This window comes from Lithobates pipiens, unplaced genomic scaffold (genome assembly GCF_037356315.1).
Source record: "Lithobates pipiens isolate NorthernLeopardFrog02 unplaced genomic scaffold, aLitPip1_a1.2 Scaffold_56, whole genome shotgun sequence".
In the NCBI taxonomy this organism is placed as follows: domain Eukaryota; kingdom Metazoa; phylum Chordata; class Amphibia; order Anura; family Ranidae; genus Lithobates; species Lithobates pipiens.
In genome coordinates this window covers 4,057,575-4,077,337 of record NW_027507878.1, presented here as the reverse complement: position 1 = coordinate 4,077,337, position 19,763 = coordinate 4,057,575, and the positions used below count along the sequence as shown (strand labels likewise).

At 45.2% G+C, this 19,763-nt stretch overlaps 1 protein-coding gene across 6 annotated transcripts in view; it reads right to left on the bottom strand.

Moving 5' to 3' along the window:
* Positions 1 to 215: 215 nt before the first annotated feature.
* The window catches only part of LOC143958045 (contactin-4-like), a 321,112-nt gene continuing 301,564 nt past the window's right edge, over positions 216 to 19,763 (bottom strand). For all 6 annotated transcript variants that reach the window (XM_077467492.1, XM_077467495.1, XM_077467494.1 and 3 more), the window contains exon 23: positions 216 to 15,800. In XM_077467492.1, coding sequence (XP_077323618.1) covers positions 15,700 to 15,800 — 101 coding nt within the window. In that variant the 3' untranslated portion in view covers positions 216 to 15,699. The remainder of the gene's footprint in view (positions 15,801 to 19,763) is intronic.

Below are 19,763 nucleotides of genomic sequence, written 5' to 3'. Positions count from 1 at the left end.
AAAGAAAATACAAACATTGTATCATTTAACAAAAGTGGAAACAGTGACACCTGCAGGCAGCTGTTGGGATGACATGCGATGTACAATGCCAGTAGTGCTGTATATATATATATATATATATGAGTTGTCATCCAGTATATAGATCAGGATCTGGGATCGGTCCCTACATCTGCAGACATGTGCTGAATATAAAAATGAATAAATCAGCCATCGGATCCTTGGGAACAGAAGTTTAATGAACCGCATGGCAGACATGTTTCTGTACAGAGAACCTTTAAGAAAAAAGTTGCATACTGAAGATTTGTAAACAGAATCACAAAGAAGCCGATTTTGTGTGAAGACGATGAAAAGTCCGGAGATCAGAGGTAAGAAAATAAAGTGCCTTTGATGAGTTCATGAATGAGCACCGACCTCCCCCACGCTCTCCCCCCTCCGCCAAACGCTTCTCCGGGGCTCCGCCTCCTTAAGGTGGCCATACACGTATCAATACCATCAATCAATGCGATCAATATATAAATCATAAACCACAGACCCTCCATTGGATCGATTTCCTGACTTCTCAGCTTTGATGCTGGCGAGGTGATTGGCTGCGGCGGAATTTTATGAAATGATCGATCAAAGGAACGTTGTGTCAGACAAGTGATCATTGATACATATTGATTACATCATTGCTCTGAATCGTCTGTGACAGATCAGATATTCAACTGATACAGTGTCTATTGAAATTGTTTGATATTTTATTTGATAATCGATCAATGAATTATAAAAAACAGGAATCTGTTTATATATATATATATATATATATAAAAAAAAAAAAAATCTGCACACCCATTCATCCAACAAATCTGTGCATGTATATTCTATTCATTCTGTGTCAATTCACAAAAATGAATGTTCTATAGAGCAGAGATCATCAACCCCATCCTCAGCGCCCACCAACAGGCCAGGATTTATGTATTACCTTGGGGGGAGGTGCAGACTAGAATACTCCAATCACTGAGCAGCAAATAAGATCACCTGTGATGGATTTCAGTTATCTTGCAAACCTGGCCTGTTAGTGGATCCTGAGGACAGGAGCTGATGACCACTGCTATAGACTATTTTGTCTTCTGAACAAATGGGCAATGGTGAAATACTGCATTCTGGTCACTAGATGGAGCCGAGGAGTGTGGGAAATATATACATCATTGTAACAAGAGATGCAGCAAATTTAGAGAACACCAGAGACAAATGTAACAATTCTAGAGAACGCTGGAGGGAATTAACAAATGGATGTAATCAATAGTTTCCTTTATTTGCTACCTTACCCTAGTATTCTTTAGAATTGTTACATTGTATACAATGGTTACATTGATCTCTAATGCTCTCCAAAATTGTTACATTGTATACAATGGATACCTTTATCTCTAGTACTGTTACATTGTAACTAATATTTACATTTATCTCCAGTGTTCTCTAGAATTTTACATTGTATCTTATGGTTACCATGATCTCTAGTGCTGTTACCTGTTACATTGTATCTTATGGTTACCATGATCTCTAGTGCTGTTACCTGTTACATTGTATCTTATGGTTACCATGATCTCTAGTGCTGTTACCTGTTACATTGTATCTTATGGTTACCATTATCTCTAGTGCTGTTACCTGTTACATTGTATCTTATGGTTACCATTATCTCTAGTGCTGTTACCTGTTACATTGTATCTTATGATTACCATTATCTCTAGTGCTGTTACCTGTTACATTGTATCCAAAAGTTACATTTATCTCCAGTGTTGTATCTCTTCTTACAAAGCTCATCAGCTCCACCTAGTGGCCATAATTCAGTATTTTATTACTGCCTATATAAAGAACATTTCTTCAGAAGAAAAAATCGTCTAAAGAACATTCTCTTTTTTTGTCCGATTGGTACTTGCAGATTCCTTAGGTTGATGGCTGTGCAATTATATATATAATAGACCCCATACAGTGATGGCAGAAAAAAGATCAAGTGGTCCATGGAGTCTGCAGCTATTTTTCTTATATATATTTATATAATTAACAATTTTATGTATTTTATAGATCTTATCTCGCACCATGCATGGTAAACCCCTTACCACCGACTCCTGCCTGTGTTCTGCCGAGAAAGGTCCCCCCCGGTGGATAAGGACCCCCCTGTACTGCGCAGGCGCAGTGCTTGCGCAGTATTAACCACAACGGAGCCGCCGAAAATAGCCGAAGCTGAACACCTGTGAGTCAGTCGTACACCACGCCTGTAACAGGGCCCCTGGCGGGCTCGCTTCACTTGCCACGCTTCGGGCATATTACTATTCTAACTCTATGTCCACTTGGATGGTGGGGCTCGGACCTGGACTCAGGGCAGAACGTAGTGCGCAGGCGCCGTGTACAGCTGACTCACTGTGTTGAGCTTCGGCTATTTTCGGCAACTCCGTAGTCGTTCGTACTGTGCATGCGCAGTACAGGGGGGGTCCTTATCCGCCGGGGAACATTCTCAGCAAGACACCGGCCCATTTCTTTCAACCCAGAGGGTCAGCCATTGGCTGAGAGCGCTGATGGGGATGCTGATTGGCTGCTGGTTTTCCAGTACAACCGTTGGACATTCAGTACACTCCTCTCTCTCTGTATCCATAAGTGAAGACTCTACAATCACAAGGTGTATCTAAAACAGCCCCTCCCCCAACACCCCCCCCCCCCCCCCATATCAGATCATAAAAAATACAAGAGAATGAAAGAAAGACGCTGTTTATGGCTTTCATCTGCCGCTAACTGCCGGACGCACATGGACAGGAATCCCAATTTTCGGGCAGTGGCGGCCCGTAATGCAGCCCCCCTATCCATGTGCCCCGCTCCTAATCTACATGCAGGGCTCCGGACGCATGGATTCCAATGGGGGGTTTTTAATGAATTTTTTTAAGCGTGTGATTAGAGCCAGAGGCTCCAATAGGCTTCAAAAAAAGGTGCCCATGCAGTTGTGTGACAATAGTGAGTGAAAATTTGCTATAGTCTTCCTGATTCTCCTCCTGGCCAATCAGAAAGTGGGTCATGAGACCCGATTGGCCGAAAGGAGAAGCGTTCCTATTGGCTGCCTAGGAGGAGGAGGGAGGGAACGCACGGCAGAAGCCATAGTGATGCGGGGGAGCCACCGCCCATCATCCGTTAGAAACACTGCCCGATAGATGGGGTAAGTGCGGGGCTGGTGAACGACTGACCCAGAGTTGGAAGGGAAGTGTGGGTGACCTGCCGACCGACTGACTGGGGGGGGGGGGGGAGTGTGGGTGACCCGATGTCCAACCCGGGGGGGGGGGGGAGTGTGTGCGGGTGACCCGAGGACCGACCGAACGAGGGGTGTATTGTTTGCCACCCCCCCAAGGAAATATACCACCAGCCCCACTGATTTTGGGTACTTTACTTCTCCTTGGTGTGTAAAGTCTGATTCAGAAAAAAAAAGAGCAGCTCCCAGGATGCACTGCAACGTTCTGCGCTTTTCTCCTGTATGAGCTGTGATTGGTTGGTTGATAGGCACAAGCGTGTCCGGTGCTGGAGAGCTACCAATGGCTACTCTTCTACTGCAAACAAACTGGGGGGCAATGTTAAAGTAGAACCCCAGCCAAACGCACAACTGAAATACATGTTTTAGCCAGCGAGATCTATGTAATTCTGTGTGGTGAAGGCCGCGATTCACGCACCCCTCCCATGGTGCACTGCGGTGACACCTTTTCAGTTCCTACGTCTTCAAGCTGGGCTATAAATGAGCCGAGTTCCCCTTTGTAGGCTGCTTAGACAAGAAAGCCCCAGTACCTGAAACATGTTACATGGCTACATCTGTATAAAATATAAAAGACCTCATGATCTCTTTTTGTTATATTTAGTAACATTTCCCGGCAGTCCTGCCCAGATTCTGCGTTTTACAATTCTGCCCCTGGGTTTGAGATAGGGGGCGGCCCTAAGGGGGCAACATGGGTCAAGTGTACACCTTCCAGCTTTCCGAGAATGGGAAAGGGGGACACCTTACAGCACAGAATAAGTAAGCAAAAGACACACCCCTGCCACGCCCCTAATTTAGCAGCCCATAAAATATATTAAATATGATTGGTTAAACCCACAAGATATTTTTTTACCTCCATTTTTAATTTATGTGAACTTTTTAAAATAATAAATGCAATAAATTCAGTCCCGTTAACACTTGAGCTGGGCGTCTTTGGTAGTTTTTTTTTTGCGCTTTTACAGGAGTTTTTGCACATGTCTGCAGCAAAGCCAGATCCAGAGGGGTGCTGGGGGGTGGGCTGTGCTCCCCCAGATTTTGCACGTGTCCAGCAGAGCCAGATCCAGAGGGGTGCTGGGGGTGGGCTGTGCCCCCCTAGATTTTGCACATGTCTACAGCAGACCTGGATCCAAGGAGTGATGGGGTGGGTTGTGCCCCTGAGATTTTGTATGTCTACAGCAGAGCTGGACCAAAGGGGGTGCTGTGGAGGGTTGTGTCCCCCCCCCCCAATGCTGCATGTCTCCAGCAGAGCCTGATCAATGGAGGATTTTGCACGTCTCCAGAGCTGGATCGGGGGGGGGAGGTGCTTTGGTGGGCTGTGCCCTCTAGATTTTGTGCATGTCTGAATTCAGAGGGTTGCTGGGGGGATGGGCTATGCCCCCTCCCCCTAGATGTTGCACAACTCCAGCAAAGCTTGATCAAGAGGGGGTGAGCTGTGCCCCTGAGATTTTGTATGTCTACAGCAGAGCTGGATCAAGGGGGGTGCTGGGGTGGCCTGTGCCCCCCCCCCCAGATTTTGCACACCTACAGCAAGCCGGATCAAAAGGGCGAGTTGGGGTGAGCTGTGCCCCCCCATTTTTTGATCTTGCCCCCCTTCCACCAGATCAGTGGCATCAGAAAGGTGGAGCCTATACCAAGGCTCTGAAGTCCACGCAACCACCATGGTGCATCCAACCACAAGGATAAAATGAAGGGGTTCTGATACTTTGCACCCCCAAATCAGACAGGCCAGATCCGGCCCTGGGCTCCAGCTTGAGTAATCAAAAAAAAAATGTTTAGCTAATGGAAAGCTCGTTACTAGGTAGGAAAACGCACATCATGCATGTTTTTTGGGAGCTCTCATTGAGGTCTTTTGGAGCCAAAAAGTGTGACTCCCAAAAGATGTTTATATACCCCCTTGACCCCTCCCCCCCCCCCCCCCCCGGCCAATTCTGACATTTCTTTACTACACGTAAAAAAAATTTTTTTCTAAAAATATACCTAGCATTACCAAACATATTATATATATATATATACATAAATTTTTTTAGCAGAGCCCCTAGAGAATAAAATGGTGGGTGTTGAAATTTTTTTATGCCACATGGTATTTGAGCAGCGGTTTTGCAAACGCATTTTTGTTTGGTAAAAAATACACTTTAGTGAATTTTAATGCACAAAAACAAAAACAAAAAAAACAATTGTTTGCTAAAAGATAAAAGATAATGTTACACCAGGTAAAAAGATACCTAACATTTCATGCTTTAAAATTGCGCATGTTTATGGGATTGCGCCAAACTACGGTACGCAAAAATCTCCACAGGCGACGCTTTATAAGCCTTTCCAGGTTACCAGTTAGGAGTTTCACAGAAGGTCTGCTGCTAAAATTATTGCTCTCGCTATTACGTCCATAGCGATACCTCACATGTGTGGTGGGAACGCCAATCAAATATGAGTGCGTGACCTATGTATGTGTTCACGTTTGTGCACCGGCACGTGGGGGAGGGGGCGTGCGCTTTAAGTTTTATTTTATTATTTATTTTATTTACATTTGTTTACATTTTTTTTTAAATCAACTTTATTGCTGTCACAAAGGATGAACAGCATTCCTTGTGATAGTATGGGCAATGGAAGGTACTCTTTACTGCAGGGGTCTCAAACTGACGGCCCTCCAGCTGTTGTGAAACTACAAATCCCATCATGCCTCTGTCTGTGGGAGTCCTGCTTGTAACTATCAGCCTTGCAATGCCTCATGGGACTTGTAGTTTCACAACAGCTGGAGGGCCGTCAGTTTGAGACCCCTGCTTTACTGAGACATCTGGGGTCTATTAGATGTCTGTTAGACCCCGGATCTCTCCTCTGCTCTTCAAAGCATCAGATCAAATTCGGATGGATTTGATCCGATGTTTTCACAGGCCGGGAACAGCCTGTAGACAAAAGCGGAAGTGACAAAATACTCATCGCTTCTGGTTTACCTTGACCATAGAGATGAACGAGGACGATCTGGTCCTCAGTCCTCTCTATGGTCAGCTGGGTACATCGCTGGGGCTGAACTGGATACTCTTGTAGAAGCTCAAGTACTTCTCTTGAGTGGGAACCTTCAAGTGACTTCAAGTTCCGGTTTGAACTGCTGGATATGATGGAAATCCTGGTGTTGAGATTTTTCTGGTGAAGCTTCCAGTCTCTCAGGTGTGGGGCCTTAGTCCTTGTACACACGGTCGGAGAATCCGTCGGAATGTGTCCTATCGGACCGTGTCGTCGGATAATCCGACTGTGTGTGGTCTGCATCGGACTGATTCCGTCGGAATATCCGTTGGACCCAATTTTCCAACATGTTGGAAATATTTCCCGACCAACTGGGCCGGTCAGACCTAATCCGATCATGTGTAGAGAATTCCGATCGGACAAAGTGCCACGCATGCTCAGATCAAATTCCTACATCAAAGCTATTGGCTACTAGTCTGAATGTAGTCCCATCGTAACGAAATTACGTCATCACGTTCTGAAAGATCGGATTTTTCACCAACTTTGTCCGACCGTGTGTATGCAACAGTTTCGGACAAGATCCGACGGACAAAATCTGTCGGATTTGGTTGTGGAAATCTCCGACCGTGTGTACAGGGGCTTGGAGGTTGGAATGAAAGGGTTGGGTGTAATAGACATCTATGGTGGTTCAAAAACAGAAGGATTTAGTTCTAAATGAGGGACAGTTGGGACCTACAACCTCCAGAATTTCCAGTTAACCAAAAGACATCAGCCGCAGACATCGATGGAGTTCTGACAATCCCCGTGATCTGAACCCCAACACAAAATTCCTGGTCTACAAAACGGCTTCTTACAGAAACTGAAGGTGACAGGTACACCGGAGAGCGAGCATTTGAGGTCATCATAACTGAAACCCCTAAAACAGGTGTCACCAAACTTTCTAAACAAAGGGCCAGTTTACTGTCCTTTAGATTTTAGAGGGGCCAGATTGTGGCCAGTGGGAGTAGAAAATGTCTTGGCATCAGTGGGAGTGAACATTGACCTATTTTTGGTATAAGAGAAATAGTGTCCCATCATTGGTGTCAGTAGGAGGAATAGTGCCCCATCATTGGAGTCAGTGGGAGGAATAGTGTCCCATCATTGGTGTCAGTGGGAGGAATAGTGTCCCATCATTGGTGTCAGTGGGAGGAATAGTGCCCCATCATTGGTGTCAGTGGGAGGAATAGTGCCCCATCATTGGAGTCAGTGGGAGGAATAGTGTCCCATCATTGGTGTCAGTGGGAGGAATAGTGTCCCATCATTGGAGTCAGTGGGAGGAATAGTGTCCCATCATTGGTGTCAGTGGGAGGAATAGTGTCCCATCATTGGTGTCAGTGGGGGGAATAGTGTCCCATCATTGGTATCAGGGGGGGGGGGAATAGTGCCCCATCATTGGTGTCAGTGGGAGGAATAGTGCCCCATCATTGGTGTCAGTGGGAGGAATAGTGTCCCATCATTGGTGTCAGTGGGGGGAATAGTGTCCCATCATTGGTGTCAGTGGGAGGAATAGTGCCCCATCATTGGTGTCAGTGGGAGGAATAGTGCCCAATCATTGGTGTCAGTGGGAGGAATAGTGCCCCATCATTGGTGTCAGTGGGAGGAATAGTGCCCCATCATTGGTGTCAGTGGGAGGAATAGTGCCCCATCATTGGTGTCAGTGGGAGGAATAGTGCCCCATCATTGGTGTCAGTGGGAGGAATAGTGCCCAATCATTGGTGTCAGTGGGAGGAATAGTGCCCCATCATTGGTGTCAGTGGGAGGAATAGTGCCCCATCATTGATGTCAGTGGGAGGAATAGTGCCCCATCTATGGTAGCAGGAGGAATAGTGCCCAATCATTGGTGTCAGTGGGAGGAATAGTGCCCCATCATTGGTGTCAGTGGGAGGAATAGTGCCCCATCATTGGTGTCAGTGGGAGGAATAGTGCCCAATCATTGGTGTCAGTGGGAGGAATAGTGCCCCATCATTGGTGTCAGTGGGAGGAATAGTGCCCCATCATTGGTGTCAGTGGGAGGAATAGTGCCCCATCATTGGTGTCAGTGGGAGGAATAGTGCCCCATCATTGGTGTCAGTGGGGGGAATAGTGCCCCATCATTGATGTCAGTGGGAGGAATAGTGCCCCATCATTGGTGTCAGTGGGAGGAATAGCGCCCCATCATTGGTATCAGTGGGAGAAATAGTGCCCCATCATTGGTATCAGTGGGAGAAATAGTGCCCCATCATTGGTATCAGTGGGAGGAATAGTGTCCCATCATTGGTGTCAGTAGATGGAATAGTGGCCCATCATTGGTGTCAGTAGATGGAATAGTGGCCCATCATTGGCATCAGTGGGAAAAATAGTGCCCCATTGTTAGCGGGAAAAGTGCCCAAAAAGCCAAGTAAAGGGCCACATCCAGCCCCTGGGCCACAGTTTGGAGACCACTGCCTTGGAATTTCAAAAAACGTGAAAATATTGAATTTTAACCCTTGGTAGCAGGCAGAACACATCCCTGAAATTTTGGCAAAATTTGAGAGATTTCAGCAAAACTTTACCATGACAGCCAAGACATGTTGTAATCAAAGGGGAAGGAGAAGATTAAGGTGTTTTTTAAAGGTGCAAAGAGCTATAAATTCATAGAAGACTTCAGTGAAATCAACAAAAATACCAAAAACATACCCCAAGACCCAACAACTGAAGGAGCCAACTGAGTTTACACATCGGGAAGATGTTGCCTGCTGCTGAAGTAGTCATTTGGTATCAAAATCGGTTTTGCCAAATTCACTCCGCTTATCCCTGATCCATAAATCCCATTCGAGCTCCATTTGAGACGTAATCTCGGCTTTCTATTGGCCTATCCAATTCTTATATATTTTAGAGGCGCTTGCAAGCGAGATAAACTTTTGTACCCGATACTCCTAACCAAACATCCAGGAATTGAACTGTCTGATGGGGGATTTGCCATCATGATCAGAGAGGTGACGGCCCAGGACCAAAGCCGGGTCCACCAGACTTCCACCGCAGGTTGACTTCCTCAAAAAATAATGGAACTTTTGAAAACAAAAATGCATTCCCGTCTGTCCAGCATTACCGCAAATCTAAATCAAAAACCAATCAGCTTACATCTTAACATATTTTTATGACTTCCATGACTGCGTTTAAATGATCCCTCATCTAAAAGGCCAGTTTATCTAAATACAAGTCCCTGAAATCCACTTTTCATATCCTAGACTCCAACATTTGGAGACACAGGTCTCAGAAGCAACGCTGATCTACAAGAGTATGCTTCATCACATTCATGAAAAGATACAAATATTGAGGGTCCCCCCATGGCTCAGAAAACCCTTTTTACCACCAGAGGAACCCTTGAAAAAAATGTAAGGTCCTAGGAAACCCCTAAAATGATATCTACAACGCAAGGAATGTTATCAATGTCATAATATATAAAAGGAAATGCAAGAATAAAGATTATGAGGGATCATTATTTAAATGATCTAAATAAAAAATACAATTTTCAGTTATAATTACAAAATAATTAACATTAATAATAAACACAAATAAAAAAGTAATAATAATGTTTAGAAAGAAAAAAAACACAGACTCCTTTACACCAGCGTTTTGTGGAGAAGGACCTCCTTACAATGGTGGTCAGTGAGACGAGTGGCACACCTACAGATGGCTAAAAAGATGGTTGATGCCGCCCTCCCACCCCCCCCCCACTCACTCTGCCAAGGGACGTTGGCCCAGGACCTATGCAGGCACTATCAGACGGGAGGTCAGACCGCAATTCCTCAAGGAACCCCTAGCAACTTCTGGAGGAACCTTTAGGGTTCCATGGAACTCCGGTTGAGAATTGCAGGTTCAGAATGTCCCTGTAATGCGTTTTTAGAATTTTGCGTTTAATCAACAGCTGTTAATCATAAACAAAGATTGAATTTGACACAAATGTGGTGGAAGCACCCCAAATGCAATGCAACATGAGCGTTTTAAAAAACAAAAATGAGCTCAACAACCTTAAAAAACAGAAAATGTAATTGCAAACGCAACATAAATCGTCATGCCCATGTACGTAAACCCTACCATTGATGTCAGGTGGATGCATTTTACAATGGAAGCACATTGGTGGCAAATGTAACACTTGGAAATGTTTTTTTGCTACAGGCGAATCTGCTGGCAGTGTGGACTGCACTTAAAAAAAAAAAAAAAAAAGATCTCTAGGGTTCTGTCACATGTGGCAAGACCATGAAGTCCTTACACTCATAAAACCATCAAGTGTACATTTTCCAGCATTTAGACAGGTGCTCCTCTATGTCATGAGCCTGAGGGCCGTGTCACACTATTGTTGCTGACAACTGGCCAGTAGCAGGATTGCGAAGAAGACCCTTACCCTCTCCTATGGCATTGGGCCTTCACTGTCTGAACCGGCAAGATACTGCTTTGTCGCTGTTCTCTTGCTAGTCAATAGTGTTTTGGCCAGTGGTGGTAATTCTGGTGTTGAAGATGTGAGGTCGGCTTTATGCAAAACATGCACTACATTGTATTTACATTTACTGTTGTGCTCAATCTTGGAGTGCATCATGCAAAAAGGGACACCAGGGAACTGACTGGCCAAAGGTCAAGAACATCCAGTCCAGCTTGCAAAATGCAAATGCTATACGGCCACGAGTTTGTGAACATCTGATCCGCACACCTACATGCTAAACATTAAGCATGCTAAACATCCTAGTTCAAAACTTTGGCCGTTAATATGGAGCTTCCCCTCTTTGTGGCTTTAACATCTTCTCTTCTGGGAGGATTTTTCACAAGAATTTGGAGGGTGTCTGTAGGAATTTGTGCCCATTTGTGACATCAGGTACTTATGTTGGATGAGTGAAGACCTGGCTCGTATGTTGGGCCTCACATTGAGCACCAAAAAAAAAAAAAAAGACCTGGTTCACAATCTGTATTCCAAGTCATGCCAAAGGTGTTCTGTAGGGATGAGGTCAGGGCTCTGTGTAGGACACTTGAGTTCCTCCACATCAAACATGTCAAACTATGTCTTTATGGAGTTGGTCCAAACTGGTCACCCCATGTCTTTATGGAATTGGTCCAAACTGGTCACCCCATGTCTTTATGGATCTGGTCCAAACTGGTCACTCCATGTCTTTATGGAGCTGGTCAACTGGTCACCCCATGTCTTTATGGAGCTGGTCCAAACTGGTCAAACCATGTCTTTTATGGAGCTGGTCCAAACTGGTCAAACCATGTCTTTATGGGGCTCGCCCAAACTGGCCAAACCATATATTTATGTAGTTTGCAAAAACTGGTCAAACCGGGTCTTTATGTAGTTTGCAAAAACTGGTCAAACCGGGTCTTTATGGAGCTGGTCCAAACTGGTCAACCCACTTCTTTATGGAGCTTGTCTAAACTGGTAAAACCATGTCTTTATGTACTTTGTCAAAACTGGCCAAACAATGTCTTTATGGAGCTGGCTTTGTACGATGGAGTATTACCAGGGCCATTCACTGGAGACACCTGAACTCCATCATTTGGAGGAGAAGCCACATAGTGCCCATATAATGTATCTATTTTTTGGTCCATTCACAAATTTAAAATGAACCTTAGACACTCCAAAAAAAGACCCCCACTCCCCCACTCCCCCCAATCTATCCACAGATTTCTGGTGTTTTTAGAACGCCTTACCCTAAACCAGGGAATTTGCCAGTGAGCGATCCTCAACTCCCCCCACCTAACTCAAACTGCGCCCCCCGCTTAGTCAGAAGGAAATGTCTCCTCTTACCCCTTTTCTGCCCCTTTTCTACCCCCTCTGGAGTCTACAGGCAGACACTTCCACTCCATTTTAATGCAAGGGAGTGCTGGAAAAATAATTTAGCATCTGAAATAGGATAAATTGATTAGCATTGCTAAAATATTGGTATTATTAACAATTCACTGGCTGATTTTACTTCTTGCCCTAATATATAAATATTTTCTCACAATAACGTAAAGAAACGCACCCTGAATTCTGATCTTGTACCAAAATGGGCAGAATATGTTCTACCGCTAAGTGCTGCCAAAACTCACATCGCCACCAACCGATCATCAACAATCAATTTGCCGCTAAACACCCCCTGAGGTCTCAGTATTCTTTATATCGGGGAGATGAAACTGAAGCTTTGTCTCATTTTTTGTGAAAGAAACACTCCACTTAACGATATTCTAAAATGGACCCAACTATGCATTTTAGAAGCTACAACTTTCTGCTGAAACAAAACAAAACAAAATAAAAAATAATTACTGATGCCACCAACTGCCAGGCACATGTGGAAGAATGTGAATTGTTGCTCCTGTGTGTGGTCACTCTTCATACTTAGCATATCACAGCTGAGAAAACAAGAGAAACCCTCGGACCCCAGTGATTCTAATGGCTGCTTATTTTAAAAAATATCTTGCTTTCAAGTAAGGCTGGTGTTACAAAATTCTGCATTTTTCATGTCGGGTGGAGTTCAACAGATGACAACAATTCGGGAACCTCTGAAAAAAAAAAAAAAATCTACGTACATACAATCATTTTTATATTAACCCCAATGCATATCTCAATTCAAACCATCTTCTATGCATAATGTACATTATATCGCCCATAAGTACCCTTTATATAGTCTCTATAATATAGATATATATATATATATTAAAAACTCTGATTTGGATATTTAACAAAATTCATTATGTAAGGGTATATTTTATAAATATATTAGAGGTTTTAATTGACTTTGATTGTTTACAACCAAGATATGAGATGAAGAACATAGCTTAACTGTCTTCTCCAATTGGATTGGACGACAGAATGGATGGCAGCCTTGCCTTAGTTAAGCCAATGTTTATATGAAACCTTTGACCTTCGAAAAAAAGGCCTGGCGAGTCATCTGCAACGGGAGCCTTACTCAGGGTTTATATAATATCCAATATCCTACATCTTAACCGCTAAAAGGTGAGAACATGAAGCTTTTCTAATGGTCCTTCAAGAAAAAAAAATGTTTTAAAAAGTGTCCTAATTGGTGCTTACTTCCTGTAGAAATGAGAGCATGACCACAACTCATAAACATATTGGAAACTCTGCTTCCAAAGAAAAGGATTTTAAACTGATCTTAATCAGTCTTGTAACATATATGAAGGCAGGTCCCTGTCTACTCTTCAAACGCAAAGATCACAATCTCTTGTAGGCTAGAAAAAGTCAGAACTCCAACTCATCGTCCATAAGAAACCTTAAAGTATTGTCCTTAGACACCTTCAACCACAAGCGATGTCCATAAGAAACCTAAGGGTATTATCCTTAGACAACTTCAACCACAAGCAATGTCCATAGGAAACCTAAGGGTATTATCCTTAGACAACTTCAACCACAAGCGATGTCCATAAGAAACCTAAGGGTATTATCCTTAGACACCTTCAACCACAAGCGATGTCCATAAGAAACCTAAGGGTATTATCCTTAGACACCTTCAACCACAAGCGATGTCCATAAGAAACCTAAGGGTATTATCCTTAGACAACTTCAAGCACAAGCAATGTCCATAGGAAACCTAAGGGTATTATCCTTAGACAACTTCAACCACAAGCAATGTCCAAAATAAACCTTAGGGTATTGTCCTTGGACAACTTCAACCACAAGCAATGTCCATAAGAAACCTAAGAGTATTATCCTTAGACACCTTCAAACACAAGCAATGTCCAAAATAAACCTTAGGGTATTGTCCTTGGACAACTTCAACCATAAACAATGTCTATAACAAAGCTTAAGGTATTGTCCTTGGACAACTTCACCCATTAGCAATGTCCATAGAAGACACTGTCTACTAGTCACTCTTCACACAAGACTGGAACACCATTTACTGCCTATAGAACATAAAGATACCCTCTGGTCACCGTCCAAAAAAAAACTACCTTTATTTCCTCTGTCAAACTGTCAACAAGACCTTCAAAATCTACAAAAAGTAATGTCTTCAACTCACTGCCTATACGGAATTGTCGTTGGACAACCTAAATCATTGTCCATAACAAGTTGTCTACTAGCCACTCATCACATAAGACTGGAACATCGCTTGCTGCCTATAGAAATTAAGGATATCTTCAAGTCACTGTCCAAAAAGAACTACCATTTCCTCTACAAGACCTTTATAGTCTATAAAAGGTCATGTCTTCAACAAGATATCCATAAAAGGGTTTTTGCATATGAGTTCAATGGCTATCAAGCTCCTTTAATTTCTGTCCATAAAAGATGAAGACTTATTAATGTTTATAGGACATCACCTTGAGATAAAGTTCATAAAATATTAAGGCTTTCTATGTCCCTATTTCTAAAAATTCATTCAGATCTCAAAGAGGGGACCTGCTGCTGAATGACCCATAAAAGATGGACATCTTCTCACTGCCCAAAGAACGTCTTTTCACCCTTCATGCACTTGAGAGTTCTTCCATTTACAGCCCGTACAAGGTCTAGTCCTCACAAATTGTATAATATCAAGTCTGAGAACCCTTGCAGTGCCACCTCAGTGATATCAGGTATAATCTTGGATCCAGTATCTCCTGGAACATCTCAAAGATATCTGGTATATACCTTGGATCCAGTATCTCCTGGAACATCTCAAAGATATCTGGTATATACCTTGGATCCAGTATCTCCTGGAACATCTCAAAGATATCTGGTATATACCTTGGATCCAGTATCTCCTGGAACACCACTTTGATGTTGTCACCCGACAGTCCAAAGACACTCTTTCTGGAATGAAAATGGAAATGACTGGTGAAAGCCAAAGATTATGGAATGACTGAAACTTAGGGGCTTCATACTAGTTAAACTTCATAAAACCCATGAGTAAAACAACCAGCCAAAGATGACAAAGACCTTTCCAACAAACCGTGTTTTTTGTTTTCTGTGAATTATCAAGACCCTCCAAAAGTCAATTTCCAAAAAAAGTCTTGTCCCCCGTACCCAATTCCAGCCTATGCCGACTTCTTCAAAGGTCCAGAGAATGGCGTTTTTTGACGATTGGTCTTGTGACGCCAATAGTTGGGTTCGGGATATGTGACATAGAAATAGATTACAATCTATAAAATATTATAGTCCTGGGTAATTAATCGTTACATAAGGAGAGGAAGGACAGAAAAGATCTGAATGACACCTGCAGCATTTTACAGCAAAAAACGTAGATATCTACATCATGTTAACCTTAAAAAACTCTATAAAACACTAGATATTAATAATAAAAAATATGCATATACGGCATGTAAACTGCTTTGGTAACATCATATTCCAGATGTCGTCAGTGCATAAGAATCCTCCCCCAGGAGAGGAGAGGAGGAAGCTCAATAAGCTGAGGGCTATCTCCGGATATTCCTACGGAGCCATCGCCGTGTGGAGGATAATCGCGGTCCACCGTCCGAGAGTAAATAGGGAGTCTCTGGGGGATGTGGCAGGCTCGAGGTCATAAACTGGAGCGCGCGGTGAGGGAGATCATTAAGGTGCTGATGGCAGATAAAGTGCAGGCGTTTGACGTGGAAGCACCTGATCCTTGTGCGTAGGCATCTGGAAGACAGAAAAAAACGGAGAAGAGATGTTTTTAGCGCCGCCACTGAGGAGAAGCCATCCGCTAGTGATGTAAACAACCTGAACATCGCTCATTATCCAAATCCCAAGTAAATGATTGCTTTGAAAAGTGTTTCCTATATGCTAGACAATCTTTTTTGTGATTGATCTATAATTGTCCTCGTTTACCCCTGGGAAGGTAAATTACCGTGCATATGCCTGTCACAACAAATTGAAGGCAACAATCACAGAGATGTATCAGCAGAAGAATACTGATCTGAAGGCTGGCGGATCTTGGATCTACAGAGTCTGCTCATCTATGGCCTACCTGGTATTAAAACCCTCGTCAGTACTAGACGGCACATAAATCATATCATAGCAGTCTCTTCTACTTCTGGGGTGTGACCCAACGGTTTAGGGGTGCGGGACCAGAGGCGCATCCTGCCATGGGTGCAAGGTGTGTGCCCCAAGGGAGGAGCCCATTGCGCCCTCACACATTGCACAACATAGGGAAATGCCGTTGGAGTCTCTGTCTTTGCTGCAGCTGTGATTGCCACTCGCAGCCATGGCAGAGACCCACCCAGTGCTGGAGATCAGGTGCAGATCTGCTAGATCCAGGGCCGTCTTTAAGGCAGGGCAAAGGGGGCAGCTGCCCTGGGCCCTGTCATTGTTGTGGGGCCCAAAACAGCTGCCTCATACTTGCCAACTATCCCGGTTTAAATTTCCTTGACCCTTGAAGTTTTATTCCTGTGCTGTGTCCCAATATCTCAGTGTGAAGTGCTGCTACTAATGCTGCCCAGCTCTGCCCTGTTGTTTTGTGCAGAGGACTCCCCTGCAGACCCTGTGTTTACATGTAAATAACCGGCATTCATATGTAAATAGCGGTGACAATAGTAAATAGCTGCGGCTGGCGGCATTGATATGTAAATAAAGGCATTATTCCTATGTATATCATGCTCCCCTGCTGTGAGGAGGTGATGTGCTGTAACCTCTAGCAACTAAGCAGTGAGCCGTAATGTGTGCTGTAACCTTAGGCAACCAGTCAGTAAGCAGTAATGATATGCTGTAACTGCTGGCAACCAATCACAATCGCTGCCTGATCTGATACAGAAAACTGATTTTAAGTCTAGCTGCTATTTATTGTATGTCTCAGAGTAGGTGAAGAGGGAAATTGCATGGGGGGGGGCCCCCAAGAAAATTTTTGCCCAGGGTCCAATCTATACTAAAGACGCCCCTGGCTAGATCCCCCTGTTTTAAGGGGGGGGGGGGGGGTGGGGGAGAACTGTGATAGGCCTTAGCGGTGGCCAGTCACAGTCCTCCTTCCCCTGCTAGGCCAACCTACCAGACCTGTGGAAGAGAGGAAGAGAGCCTGTGCTGAGGAAGGAACTACCATAAGTCTGAGGTAAGCTGTGCAGGAGAGGGCTGTGTGGCTGTACTGTGGGATAGAGGTGATCAGGAATCCAATACAGCTAATGCCCATTCCCACACAGCTAATGCGCCTGCCTGTGTAGCTAATACTTGTGCACATGTATCAGCACCAGTGGCGGCTGGTGCGTTCTTCTTTTTTGGGGGGGCGGCAAACAAAGAACAACCCCCCGGTGTCATAGCACAGCACTGAAACACCCCCCCCTTACCCACAGGGCTGTGGTGTCCTCTCCTCCTCTCCTGGAGTGCGGGCAGTGGCCGAGGCGGCTCCTCCAGCTTCCTCCGCCGTGTCTCCTCTTCCACCAAAGTGCTAGGCACCCAATAGGATCGCCTGACGCTTTGGCCAATCGGGAAACAGGTCTCACAGATCTGCCTCCTGATTGGCGGGGAGGAACTTTAGTGTGAAAATAGCGAAAAGTCACTCGCTATGGTCACACAACTGGGTGGCCTTGGAGCGTAATGCTCTGCACCCCGAGGCCACCCTCTTTTGAAGCCTATTAAAGCCTCTGGCTCTAATAAGGTGCTTAAAAAGAACACCCACCTCGAAATTGAAATCCATGGTCCGGCACCACTGATATGTAGATCAGGGGACCGGATGCATGGATAGGGGAGGCGGCGCCCATGCGCCCTCTATGGATGGGTCGCCACTGACCAGCACACAGGCGAGCTCGGATATTATCCAGCATGCACTGACATGTAGGTGCATTCGTCCATGTGCACTGGTGCTAAGCTGCCTATTTAAAAGAGATTCTGGTGTGTGCTAATCTGGATGTTCCTCAGCCACCTCGTGATCCTTATTCCTGCTCTGTAGACTGATCTGACATTGCTGACCCTGTTCTGTGATTTTTGGATACTGACCTTGGCTTGCCTCTGACTATTCTCTGCCTGCTTCCCTGGTACTGACCCCATTCTGCTTCCTGACCACGCTGCTGCCTCACCATGTATGACCCTGGCTCTCCTTGACTACGTCTCTGAGTGTGGCAGTCACCTGCTACCAAGCTACTGGCACCCATGTTTCTTTGAGCCTTGTACCTCTGTCACCACCGGGGCTGCTGATAAGGCAGCTGTTGTAGAGGACCCAGGGCTCATCAGCTAAACAAGGGGGCCAGGGGCAGATTTATTGTTCATTTTTGCCTGAATTAATCATTTTGATTTTTATAAAAGACCACATCCCCAATCCTACTTGTTTACCAGGGCCTAAATTACACTTCCCTTGGCCCCATCAGGTCAACAGAAGGGCCCAGGAGGTGGGAGCAGAGGAGGGACTTTTTTTTCACTTTCAGGGTGTAGGGGGATAAAGTCAGTGCTGCTGTTCCGCTGCACCTGGGGGGGGGGGGGGAGTAAATGGGGTTGGGGGCCCCCATTAGGGAGGTTGTATGGTGATCCATGATTTCTAACAGCAACCCTGGTCACCACATTCAGGGGTGCTCAGACCAGGACCGCAAGGGAAGCCCTCTCGTCAACTCGGCCCCCCAAGGTACATGACATTCACTTACTACTGACCTCTGCACCGCTTTCTACTGACCCCCAAACTCTAGGTCACTTATGACTGATCCCTGAACTCTGCATCACCTACTTCTGACCCCTGAACTCTGCGTCACCTACTCCTGACCCCTGAACTCTGCGTCACCTACTCCTGACCCCTGAACTCTGCGTCACCTACTCCTGACCCCTGAACTCTGCGTCACCTACTCCTGACCCCCTGAACTCTGTGTCACCTACTCCTGACCCCCTGAACTCTGCGTCACCTACTCCTGACCCCCTGAACTCTGAGCCACCTACTCATGACCCTTGAACTCTGAGTCACCTAGTCCTGACCCCTGAACTCTGAGTAACCTACTCCTGACACCTGCTTCCTCCTCTCCCCTGCAGCTGCCTGACACAGGGGGTCACCAGACCAGAGCGGGCTGAAATTAGGCAAGTATATACATCTTTCCTGCATAGGTTAATCGGCATAGGTGTTCAGAGGGGGCTTTTTCAGGACTGATTAGGTTTAAGCTGGAATCCTACTTTAAGCTTCTGTTGATAATTTTTGGGCCCACCTTTTAACTGATACTTGACAGGTAAGAAAGTAAGATCCAGTACATATTGCTCTGGTACATGTTCCACAGAGTCCACGTGATAACAACGACTTCAAACCCTGACGAAGAAGTGTGTTGGCCCCTGAACCGTGTTGGCTTTTTTTTTGTGATTATGTGATGAATCAGATATGGGGAGACCCAGAGCCTGTGGACCCTGAGATATGGGGAGACCCAGAGCCTGGGGACCCTGAGATATGGAGAGACCCAGAGCCTGGGGACCCTGAGATATGGGGAGACCCTGAGATATGGAGAGACCCAGAGCCTGGGGACCCTGAGATATGGGGAGACCCTGAGATATGGAGAGACCCAGAGCCTGGGGACCCTGAGATATGGGGAGACCCTGAGATATGGAGAGACCCAGAGCCTGGGGACATTGAGATATGGAGAGACCCAGAGCCTGGGGACCCTGAGATATGGGGAGACCCTGAGATATGGAGAGACCCAGAGCCTGGGGACC